The sequence below is a fragment of the Ylistrum balloti genome, unplaced genomic scaffold (genome assembly GCF_031769215.1).
Source record: "Ylistrum balloti isolate Yb309-2 unplaced genomic scaffold, AGI_CSIRO_Ybal_v1 Utg369870, whole genome shotgun sequence".
Classification (NCBI taxonomy): Eukaryota; Metazoa; Mollusca; class Bivalvia; order Pectinida; family Pectinidae; genus Ylistrum; species Ylistrum balloti.
This window is the reverse complement of record NW_026782013.1, coordinates 559,133-572,218: the sequence shown is the minus strand read 5'-3', so window position 1 is coordinate 572,218 and position 13,086 is coordinate 559,133. Positions and strand designations below refer to the sequence as shown.

The following is a 13,086-nucleotide window of genomic DNA, read 5'->3' as shown; positions in this document are numbered from 1 at the left end:
GTATAACTTGAACATATCCTAACACTAACTATGCATGGCATATACAATACAGATCTACCCCATACTTCCCAAGGGGGAGATCACTCTGAATTAGGATAAAGACTGGTATTGATTATGTCCTAACTGCCTCACATTGATTGCTGAATATTACAACATGAAAGCCAAAAAGGCTGTCTAGAAGTGCTTATTTACATGAGAATACATGGCTACATATACACACAATCATAAATCTCTTATGGCATACTATAGTAAGTTCTTTATCACCGCAGGGAGGGGCCTCACCAAACAGATCACCCAAGTGAGGGAGCTGATTAATACAAGGGTGATGACTGAATGTTGGAAGATCCATAAGCATTATGGTGGGAAAAAGGAGAATGTATTAGTGTGTAGGTCATTATATTACTCTTAGCGATATTTTTTGTGCGTTTATTTATGACACCGCGGTATAAACCAGTCTGTAATGATTCTATCAGTTATCTGATAAATACACACAGTGTCTTGGAAGTGGACAGGTCCAATCATATACTGCTGATCCTATAGTTTATATATATTACTGCAGATCCATTTCTATGGTTTATCTACACCAATGATGTAAGGTAGAGGATAAGAGAAATGATCAATAAAGACTGAATCTGTGTGGCAGATACTGCAGACCAGACACAACACTGCAGCCAATTGTCTAAATACATACAAATCCCTCGTTTGATATACTGCAAGGAAATGAAAGTGGAAGTTCTTAGGACTTTTTCTCTGTATATTATAAGGAGAGCAGTAGTAAAGACAATCTTAAGTATTCTACTAAGTAGCTCAGTACATACATCAGTATTCTGATAGGTAATTCAGTAGGTACATCATTATTCTGATACGTAACTCAGTAGATACATCATTATTCTGATAGGTAATTCAGTAGATACATCATTATTCTGATAGGTAACTCAGTAGATACATCATTATTCTGATACGTAACTCAGTAGATACATCATTATTCTGATAGGTAACTCAGTAGATACATCATTATTCTGATACGAAACTCAGTAGATACATCATTATTCTGATAGGTAATTCAGTAGATACATCATTATTCTGATAGGTAATTCAGTAGATACATCATTATTCTATTACATAACCAAAATAATGTGAAGAGGATTCCAGAGGTATTATTTATAGTAGACATTTCATATCTTAACTGTTTCATGTATGGGCGCAGGCTCTATTTCTGCTTTCACAAAGACATAGGAGGGGCACTTTACACATTTCCCTGATATTCTATCCCGCCTCCTTTCACAGGAAAGAGCACATTAGTGGGGTCTACAAGGCCAACCACAATCAGACAACTTCTTGGTGATAATCAAATAGCAGGTGACATGACAGGAATGAACTAGATCAGAGGATACAAGTGTGAATAATTTCATTAATTAACCAAAGTGATGTTAACTAACCACAGCCACAGAGTTGATGTCAGTCTCCCAATATCTGCCTTACTCAGTAGGATGACTGTGCCAAGGGCAAATGTCAATAGAACTCCTGGCAATACTCCCTAATAGTCCAATTCGGGGTGAGAACCTCCATGCCAACAAACATGAAGAAGCATACTGTCACTGTACAGAAAATACACCTCCTCCCTTACAGTTAAACAATATTCCTTTTACAGATTCAACAAGCAAAACCCAAATGGTAAAGATTCAGACCAAACATCAGTGGAAAAAGGATTATAAATGTTAGAAGTGCTGAAGACTGGCAAATAAAGTCAATCTTTCTCTCAAGATCTATGATCTGTAGTCCATGTCAAAATAATGTCTACCTATATTTAAACACCTAGTTAGAGAGAAAGAAAACTGTAAAGTCCTGTATGAAACAGTCCAAATCATTTACACTACTGTAAAGTCCTGTATGAAACAGTCCAAATCATTTACACTACTGTAAAGTCCTGTATGAAACAGTCCAAATCATTTACACTACTGTAAAGTCCTGTATGAAACAGTCCAAATCATTTACACTACTGTAAAGTCCTGTATGAAACAGTCCAAATCATTTACACTACTGTAAAGTCCTGTATGAAACACTCCAAATCATTTACACTACTGTAAAGTCCTGTATGAAACAGTCCAAATCATTTACACTACTGTAAAGTCCTGTATGAAACAGTCCAAATCATTTACACTACTGTAAAGTCCTGTATGAAACAGTCCAAATCATTTACACTACTGTAAAGTCCTGTATGAAACAGTCCAAATCATTTACACTACTGTAAAGTCCTGTATGAAACAGTCCAAATCATTTACACTACTGTAAAGTCCTGTATGAAACAGTCCAAATCATTTACACTACTGTAAAGTCCTGTATGAAACACTCCAAATCATTTACACTACTGTAAAGTCCTGTATGAAACAGTCCATATCACTGACAATCTATTGTCTGCACTAAAGAATAAAGAAATATTTACATATGAGTACATGATGTGTGAAAAAAGTACAAGGGTACTGTAAAATTTTATATTTAAAATCCAATAAATCTCAATATTTTAAAGAACCAATTAACCAATTTTGAAATAGATCTCTCTGCTTTCGTATTTAATTACATAAATTCCGACAAATTTGTATAAGATCAGAACTGAAAATAGAGCTTTACACGGGAATTTGCAATACTAAGTAGTTATTATGCCTATACCAGATGAAAGGTTACTCAAGGTCAGATTTGCCAAACACTCAGTTTGATCCAGAACCAAGTCTGGAAGAGACCACCACAGGGAAGGAGTTCTTTCACAATCTCCTGGCCTAGATACCTATTTTCTGCCCAAGGGTTACACAGATAAACCACAAGTGCAAAGATGTCATTTGTTCGAAACCTGCTGCAAACAAATTGGTTTGAAAATCAGCATGGGGGAAAAACCCAAACATGTTCACATAAACTTTAATGAATTGAAATTCAATTACCCAGTATCAAAACAAGCAATGCAATGAGCAGAATTTCACAGCCATTTGCCTGTATTTTATCATTTATAGTAAAACACCAATAAAATTGTGAAGGATTCTTCCAAAAGAATTCATATCCACTTAATCTATTTTCTAAAAGGTTTGGTGATCAGAAGATGTTAATTACAACATATGTGAAAAGGATAAGCAGTTACCAAGGAAAGTTCTGGTAGATTTGCAGGTATCAAAAATCAAAATTCTGGCGGTAATTAGAATGCAGGTAAATCTGTAGCTTTTTACAGGATAATTTTCAAAAGACAAAAATACAGGTAAGTATGTAGGCATTAAGTTGGAAAATTGTCAGTAGATAGGGGTACAGGTGAATCTGTAGGAATTGAACTGGGAAATTTTCTTTAGAGAGCAATAAAAGGAAATCTGTAGTTATTTAATTGGTAAATTTTCAGTAGATAGGGATACAGGTAAATCTGAAGGTATTTAAGTGTGAATTTTCAGTAGATAGGGATACAGGTAAATCTGGAGGTATTTAAGTGTGAATTTTCAGTAGATAGGGATACAGGTAAATCTGGAGGTATTTAAGTGTGAATTTTCAGTAGATAGGGATACAGGTAAATCTGAAGGTATTTAAGTGTGAATTTTCAGTAGATAGGGATACAGGTAAATCTGGAGGTATTTACGTGTGAATTTTCAGTAGATAGGGATACAGGTAAATCTGGAGGTATTTACGTGTGAATTTTCAGTAGATAGGGAAACAGGTATTTACGTGTGAATTTTCAGTAGATAGGGATACAGGTAAATCTGGAGGTATTTACGTGTGAATTTTCAGTAGACAGAGACAAGAGTAGCACCATTTTCAAATTTTGGCTGAAATATGCATCATTGAATTTAACACAAAGACCTGAAGCACTTGATGGCCAACATTTATGTTTCCTCAAAATCAGTTAAATTAACTTTCATAAATAATGCAAACCATTTTGGGGATTGTGTTTGAGCAATCTTCAGCTCCTGGGAACCCGCCCTGGATATGTTAGTAGTAGGTTCCCAGGTAGATCCTGCTGCTAAATTATGCAGCCATTAGCCGAAGATCAGATGCACCAGCAGATCCATAATTTTTTATGCCATCACATTTTCAAATAGCTTTACATTCTTAACTTCCTGTGTAATTCTCAGATAAACAGCATGTTTACAGCATAGTATTTATAGACTAATTACCAATAGATTTCACTGAATTTACAGGAATACTGAATATGTCTAGAATTAAAGAGAAACTGTTTTCTATTCAACAGCCACATTTCCTTGCATGATTTATGTCTATATCTACCGAGAAATTGCATGTACAATGGTATAGAGGGACACTGCCTTTTGTTGAGGATCACAGCTAAATTGTGTTGAGGAACACTACCTAACTGTGTTGAGGTTCACTGCCTAATTGTGTTGAGGTTCACTACCTAAGTGTATTGAGGGACACTGCTTTCTGCTTTGAGGGAACATTGCCTTTTGTTGAGGGACACCATCTTTCATTGAGGGACATCAGTCTCTCAATGAGGAGCATTGCCTGTTTGTGTTACAAGGAAACTTACATGAAATTAAGTAATTTTATATTTGTTTCAACACTTCCTTAGAAGAAACAGTTTGGGATTTTTTTATCAGATCTGTCTACGGCACTGAAGTTTACTGCCTTAGATAACATACAAGCTCAAATAATCTGAAAATCAAGATTTAAGAAGATCAATTAATCATAGTAAACAGATGTCATGAGGGAGTAGTATCATCTCACTAAGGATTTACTGTACTGTATTCTGACAGGATGGAACACCCCTGCTTCCCTCAGGTTTACACTAGACCCTTCATCACAGTTCAACTATGCTTCACACTTTAACTCCAGATTTTCGAATCTTGTTATCTCATTCTGAGCCAACCATAAATCTTTTAACTTTTTTGTCTTAAAAAGTTTATTTCTTACATTATTTATGATGATATTTGAGTTTTACATACAGATAAAATACAAACTATATACATAGGTACATTTCTGACGGTTTATTTTTAGACTGTTACACTTGTAAAGGAGTAGGACATGAATGGCAAACATACATCAAATCAGAGTATAACCTTAGCAACATCATACTAGTTACCAATGCTGTCTTTATAACATGTAATTTATTTCTTAATCACAAGCAAAACAACTAATGAGTACCAACAAAAATAACCTGTATTATCTAGCTTTGGCTTAGTTGTGTTCCATAACCATAACCTAGCTGGGCCTGCAGTGAAGGTCACACCTGTCTCATGCTCGTCCCTCCAATTAGTGTTGATAATTACCAACTTTTCGCCCTTTACAACATTATTTGAAGCGTTTTTCCTACAGAACAGGTGTCTAAGTCTTGGATTGATCGGTAGGATTTCTGTTTTTTAGTTGGTGTATACTCACACCTTACAGGTAAATCTCTACAGACTTGTTAAGTGCTAAAAGTATCCTATCAGCAAACAAGAAATGTCTTCGGAATTTTCCTTTTAAACTTCACTTCCTTCGCAAGATTTGCTGTTATAGCTTTTGAGAGGTAAAATATCTCAAGTTTACAGGGACTTTGGTTTTACACCAGGCATTGCTGTGTAAGTTGTCTACACTGTGAGAACATGCTGCTCTCTAGTGTATCATGGAATCAGCAGAGAAAATCAAACACAAACATTCAAGCTTTATTGCATATTAACAACCTTCTATGTCCTTAGTTTATTTGGGGAATTAGTGGCAATTATCAAAATGCTGGAAAATCATAACTGGGACATATAAATCAAACACTATCAACACTTTTTTCTAATGTTTTTCTTCAGTTTTTTGTTAGGTCAAAAGTATTTTAAACATTTTGCATGCCATACACAAAATCTTTCAAATAAACATCTTGTAGCCATGGACTTTCTTAAAATCTACCAAGTACTGAAAAGCATATTTATCTCACAAGCTTTTTACTTAGAGATTGTGATTGTATATGTCTTAACAACTGTTTTTAACTATGACAGCAAATGACAAGGTTTGTTTTAGTAATTCAGACTATAAGTATCTTATCAGTGCTTTAGTAATCAGGATTTTTAGTAATTCAGACTATAAGTATCTTATCAGTGCTTTAGTAATCAGGATTTTAGTAATTCAGACTATAAGTATCTTATCAGTGCTTTAGTAATCAGGATTTTTAGTAATTCAGACTATAAGTATCTTATCAGTGCTTTAGTAATCAGGATTTTTAGTAATTCAGACTATAAGTATCTTACCAGTGTTTTAGTAATCAGGATTACAGTTATGTTAGTAATGAAGACTACAGATGTCTAAAAAGCATTGAAGCAATTAAGACAATAGATGTCACATGAAAATTTCTAATAATTAAGACTACGGTTGTCTCACAAGGTCTTCTAGTAATTAAGACTACGGTTGTCTCACAAGGTCTTCTAGTAATTAAGACTACGGTTGTCTCACAAGGTCTTCTAGTAATTAAGAATATGGTTGTCTCACAAGGTCTTTTGATATTTAAAAGTTTGGTTTTATCAGTAATTAAGACTACAGTTGTCTTATCAGAAATGTTTGAGCAATGACTGACAACTAACAATAAAACAGTCCTATATAGAACATTAGCACAAACATTGTCAAGCAGGCCAAGGAAGCAGATTTAACTTACCATCAGTTGTTGGTCTTCTTGTTGTCTTTCTTGGAGGTTTTGATTTTGGCGGCAAAACTAAAGAAAGCAAAAGCAAAGGTAATCTTGAAGAAAAGAAAAGAAGAAATGCAGTACAGTTAACCAGTTAACAACTAATTAAAAAAAGAAATTAAGAAAATAAAAAAAACCAGTTATAATATTTGGAGAGTCTGCATTAAATAAAATATCAACAAATTAATAGAATATCAACAAACAAAGAAAAACAAAGCAAAGACACATAACTTGAGGGCACGAATGTAAACGATACCAAATCAAAAAATGTTATGCTAAGATCATATTCACAGCATGATCTCAAGGTATTCAAGTAAGTGAATATCCTGAATCAATTTTTGATCAAGAATTATTAGTGCTAAAAAGCAATAGGTATACAGTTGGAGAAAAGATTAAATGCTGATTCCATAAACGATAAGAAATTATCTAGAACTTGTAGATGTAAGTCTTTGATCTGTTATGGGATTAAGTGTAGAACTCTAATGGGGAGGTAGATATAAGGCATTCCAGTCAGTATGTGAGAAGGTCTATCGTTATACCCATCACACGTGTTACCTAAATCCATCATACAACTGTCAAAATCAAAATGAAATGTTTGTTTTCCTGTTTGTTTTTATTATGTCAAGTCCCGTAAAACACGGTATCTCCGAACATCTCACCAAATATCTGTCTGGTGGTCAATTTGACGATGAATGACCATCTGTGCATCTCACCAAATGTCTGGTGGTCAATTTGACAATGGAATGACCATTCATGCATCTCACAAAATGTCTGTCTGGTGCTCAAATTGATATGTCCTTTTTCTTGCAACAAGGTCATGTCCAACTCTCATTCACCATTCTCTCCCATGTAAGGTCAAGCCCACAGTCTCCATTCTCTCCACAAGGTCAGATCCAGCCCTCAGTCTCCCTTCTCTCTCACAAGGCCAGGTCCAGCCCTCAGTCTCCCTTCTCTCTGACAAGGTCAGGTCCACCCCTCAATCTCCCTTCTCTCCAACAAGGTCAGGTCCAGGCTTCAGCTCCCCTTCTTCCCTAAACGGTCAGATCCAGCCCTCAGTCTCCCTTCTCTCTGACAAGGCTAGGTCTAGCCCTCAGTCTCCCTTCTCTCTGACAAGGCCAGATCCAGCCCTCAGTCTCCCTTCTCTCTGACAAGGCCAGGTCCAGCCCTCAGTCTCCCTTCTCTCTGACAAGGCCAGGTCCACCCCTCAATCTCCCTTCCCCTCACACTATACAATTGCACCCCCACTTGGCTATCAACTCTATCAACAAATCTGGTTACAATTTCAGTCATTAACCTGACAACAAACACATTCTTCCAACTGAAAGCTTCACGCATACTTGAGAGGTCAGAAATTGTGTGTAAAACACAACTTTGCACCTTTGATAACCATCAGAAGACAAACTCTCTCCCTCACAACTTGAGGTATCTATTACCTTTGAGAAGACCACCATTATTTTTCAGGACATGTTGTCCGACCTTTAAATTGTATTCTAGCTGCCAAAGTAGAACACTAGAATGTTATAGAGCAAAAGGGTCACAAATCCTTTGTGTGCAGGTCATTCTCCATGACAGAGGTGGTGTGAAATTTAGAACAAACAAAGGAAATATATAGATGGTGTGACCAGTGAGTGCAGTGTATCACACTAATGGTGCCCACTTCCTCCAGTGAGATCCACCATACTCCAGCCTATTATACCTCATACATCATTTAGGCCATAACATTATGCTTCTGGTAAGGAAGTTAAAGATACACAACTTAGGTCTGTAGGCAGCTAATGGTCCCAGTAGAACAATAGTCACATAGTTCTGAATATCACACTAGATTTATATTCTACTGATCTTATATCTGCTGAACTATATGACTTGTGAGGTACCGCCAGAGCTTAAATGGCATTCTGTTATGCTGTACAAGCATTGTCAGATTTGTTGATTTGCCAAAAACTGATTAACAGGAATGATGAAGGTTCCCTAGCTGTAAGTGATCTGTACAACAATATTTCAATATTTCATTCCAACAATCCAACCAAAGCCTAGGGCTTACCACCTACACATTATATTGCATAACCAGCTTTCAGAAACAAGTTATTAAGAAATTGTGTGGGGAGGGCAATTAGGATGATATCTCCAAGTTCACATTTTGGGAAGTACAGGTCATTGTACTTTTATATTGTAACATAACTCACTTCAATTGGGAAGAACACATTTTCCCCACACTTCAGTTGACCCAAACTTGACATGTATAACCAAACCACATCCTGCGTGATTGCCCCTAAATAGTTCCCCTTGGTGCCCCTGTCATATCCAACTCCTAAAGACTTCTTCGTTAAAAACAACTGTATGCTCCCAAAAATGGAAACAAAATATAACCACATATTGTAATGGAGCTGCAGGCTCTTTTTGACCTCAGATACCTCTAACGGCCAAACTTTTCCCTTCTCCCTCTCCCCCACACACATACTGCCAAGTTCCCCCTCCCCTTAGTACCAATCAGCCCTACACTACCACCAAACTTGTACTGGACCCTAATTAGGGACTTCCTGCTATCTCAGCCCTTATTGGCTCTGCACCATTTACCCTGATATCCTGATACACACCAGGTCTAGGGAGGGTGTGCTATATACACAAATTTTCCATTGTTTCGGATGCTACACAGACAATAGCCCCCTCACAGGTACCAGGGCCAGCTTCCCGCTAGTTTTTGATGTAGCAAACCTAATGCTTACATTAATTTCATTCTCCCAATAAATATTCAAGATGGGTTAATGGGCAACTTTCACATAAAAGCTAATTGGCTTCAGTCATCATATAGAGCTTGCAATTGTTTTTCTTTCTATGTTTGAAAAGTGATAAATGAGACGGTATGACTCCATCAGTGAAACATGTAGTTATATATATATGTTTTGCTTTAATTACTCTATCTCTGATCTGTTTCAATAATAAACCTATCAGATTCTATGTAAACAGGCCTGTGGCCCCCCCATGTTAGAGGCGAGCCTGACAGACAAGGATAATCGTGATGTAGAATCCTTTCATCTCTCCTGGCAGGCCAAAACAATGCACTATAAACTCTAACAGGGAATGTTAACAAAGCAAATAGCTAATACAAGTGATGAAAAGTTAATTGATAGAACCAGAACAGCCGATAAACCTAGCAATTCTCATTACATTGTCTGGGTAAGTGCTTAGATACTACCAAATACCTCATGTAACTGGCAAATGTTAACTCCAATTAATAAAACAGGTCAATGAAAAGTTGTTCTCAAATATATTTGGTGACATCTAGAGCCATAGGTTACACTGGAATGTTCTACAGCTTGTCACATTGCCTTTCCATAATTTTATCAGCATTTGATTGTAGGTTAACTGCTCCAACAAACAGAGAAGAAATAAAATGCCTATATTCCTTGAGCTGGTACAGCTATTGAACTACAGCTATTCCTTGAGCTGGTACAGGTATTGAACTACAGCTGTTTTGTTTAATGCTGAGAGGTGAAATAGGAACAAATGTGACACCTGTACAGAACTACTACTGACATAATGGTACAATATTAATTATACTAGCTTAGTTCTGTATGCAAGAAAGGAACAGCTTTTAGTTCAAATTTGTATGTTAAGAAAAAAAACAAAAGGTCAAACTAAAACAAGAACAAGTCAAATCACCATGATGAGACATTTAAACCTCTGGGATCAACTAACCAACCTGGCTTGATCCTCCTCGTCTCATAGTGACATCGAATAACCACTGGTACCTGCTCCTCCGGGGGAGGGGTTTCTGTCACATTAGTGGTCTTAGGGTCATCAACATCGATTTCTGTCATGTTGTTAGTCATAATAAACACAGATTGACAATCACAACACAAGCAGGGCACATGTATTGCCCCTGGCTATATGTACTGCATGTAAACGTAAGTACTTAAACACCCTGGTCAAATATGGGTACAAACACAATAACTTTGTAACGGTAAGCCGCTCAATAGAATCTGTATGTATATAAACCCTTCAATGAATAGTATAGCGTTCTGCTGGAATTCTTCATTCCCAAATGGGATTATCACATGGAAAATCTGGCCTTACCTAAAACTGACAGTGCCCAAACCTTAGCCTTTATCAGGTGGGAATCACTACGTCATAGTAGTCACAAAACACCTCAGTCGTTAATTCTGTTTATTCTTGCTAGCATTGAACGCTGGATTAAATACCCCTCCCTTTTCTGATTCTGACAACACAGGTGAAAAGGTCATGGTGAAGTTTTCCTAACTATACAATGATTTCTATATCTTTCATTCATGTCTGATGCCCATGAAGGGTCAATAGCACTTTAAGTCATTTCCCATATTTAGTTTCTTTAAGTACAGGTGTGATAGAGATTTTCTAGTCAAATAAACACTTCTGTTTTAAAGCTTTATGGACTTTTAAAGAATGTTTTTGATTGCAATTTATTCACTGTATATCTTTAACTACATATTGAAAAATCTTTTTAAAATTTAAAAATCCATCTTTTAATCCCAATCTTTATTTGGAACATCAATTACATTCATTCTATGACCTGGAATTTACTTGAACTGATTATTATCCAAATGAATAAGTTGGTGCTCTAATAAGCAATTCTGTTTACATCCCAATGATTAATTTTGTTTACATATCTTCAAAGTTGATCATTGAGTTATGGCTGTATGGCTACAGTAAGTATTGTAGGAGGTCAGTAGTGTGTATATAGTCTTTTAGAGAATAATTTTCTTCACTTATCAATACCAATTTTCCAAGAATTTCAATAAGTCTACTTAAAACCTCCTGTATTGAAGAGAACTCTTCCTAAAATTTAAACTATCCCCATGTATAGGTTAAATTTACCAATTTTTAAACAGATTTCTTATCAAAAATATTTCTTAACGCCTTGAAAAACATATTCCTTCATTCCGTTTGAATGATCCAAGTGTAGACAAGTTTTAAATATTTCAATTACATAATCAGTTTTTAGACATGAGATAGACAGAAAGGTGATATCTGCTGACAATAGAGATACTGAAAAGTATATTAAGTATGGCTTGTATCAACATTCCAGCTATATTTGAATCCAACATTGTGGGTGGAAAGTAAGTTAAAGGTCTCATTCACCATGCGCTGATCTTATTTGATCTCAGAAGCTGAGGTAACTTTTGAATTAAAAGTACAGTGTATAACTAGATAGAATTGGTAGAAACTCAAGCAGTGACAAAAGAGAGAAATATACATCTCGCGTGGGGAGTCCCCTCCTTGACATCCCTCCCACTGTGAGATATGTCAATACAGGAAACAGTAAAGCCTTGTTGTAGCTGTGTTTACATTAGTCAGCAAGGGCAGGAAAGTCCCCAGACAGAGCATCACACTCAATCTCTCACCTGGATGTCGACTACTCTCATAGGTGACAACAGTAAATTTCATTCATATCTATGTTATAATATGCAATACCCACATTATGAAATAAAAAAATATAAATGAATTTGCCAAGATCTAGAAGTCCCCTGGACACTTGATTCATCTCCAATACATTAGTATTTACATAACCACATTATCTAATTCATGAACAATAATGACTTATACAAACAAGGTTTTAATAATCAGTCAACTTTAAAAAAATAATTCTTGCACTCATTAATAGACACAGGGTCATTGAGCACCTATCTTGGGCTCATGTCAGTAGATATACTTAACATGTATATTATACAATAGGCCCTATTTCTATTGGGGTTCAGGAGTAATTGTTTTGTGTATGTGAATGAACTCACAAAGTTAAATTGCATTCCTGTCATTGGAAATGGATGGAATTTAGTGGAGAGGATAGGATAAAGGAACAGTTCCCTCATACAAGTTTATAAGCACAAGGGAATGGGATGGTTTCCTTATATGAGTCAATAGGGAGAAGGGGTAGTGATAGATCCCAAGAAAGAGGATGGTTTTTCTTATATAAATAAGGAGACGGGGTAGTGGTAGAGCCCGAGAAAGAGGATGGTTTCCTTATATAAATAAGGAGACGGGGTAGTGGTAGAGCCCGAGAAAGAGGATGGTTTCCTTATATAAATAAGGAGACGGGGTAGTGGTAGAGCCCGAGAAAGAGGATGGTTTCCTTATATAAGTAGGGAGACGGGGTAGTGGTAGAGCCCGAGAAAGAGGATGGTTTCCTTACATTAGTAAGGAGAAGGGGAAGTGAATAAGCTCTGAGGATGGGATAATGACAGACATGTTACCCTACAAAATATGGTTTTATCAAATATATAATGTGGTTACATTACAAATGTATAAGAATTCCTGCCAGTTATCATAATACATATTTTGTTTTTTGAATGCAGGCCAAAATGTTCCTTGCAAATAAACAGCTTTCCTGACACATCAATTTACATTTTGATACCGTGTGCTCTTATCTACTGCATCACTCGCACCTCCTTATTCATGTCCCCTTGTTTGCCAGTAGATTTGGTTATGAA

At 36.2% G+C, this 13,086-nt stretch overlaps 1 protein-coding gene across 1 annotated transcript in view; it reads right to left on the bottom strand.

Moving 5' to 3' along the window:
• Nucleotides 1-13,086, bottom strand: part of LOC132545973 (pro-neuregulin-2, membrane-bound isoform-like) — a 58,365-nt gene that overhangs the window by 12,562 nt on the left and 32,717 nt on the right. The window contains exon 4 of the mRNA XM_060209656.1: nucleotides 6,596-6,652. Within this exon, the coding sequence (XP_060065639.1) occupies nucleotides 6,596-6,652 (57 nt within the window). The remainder of the gene's footprint in view (nucleotides 1-6,595; nucleotides 6,653-13,086) is intronic.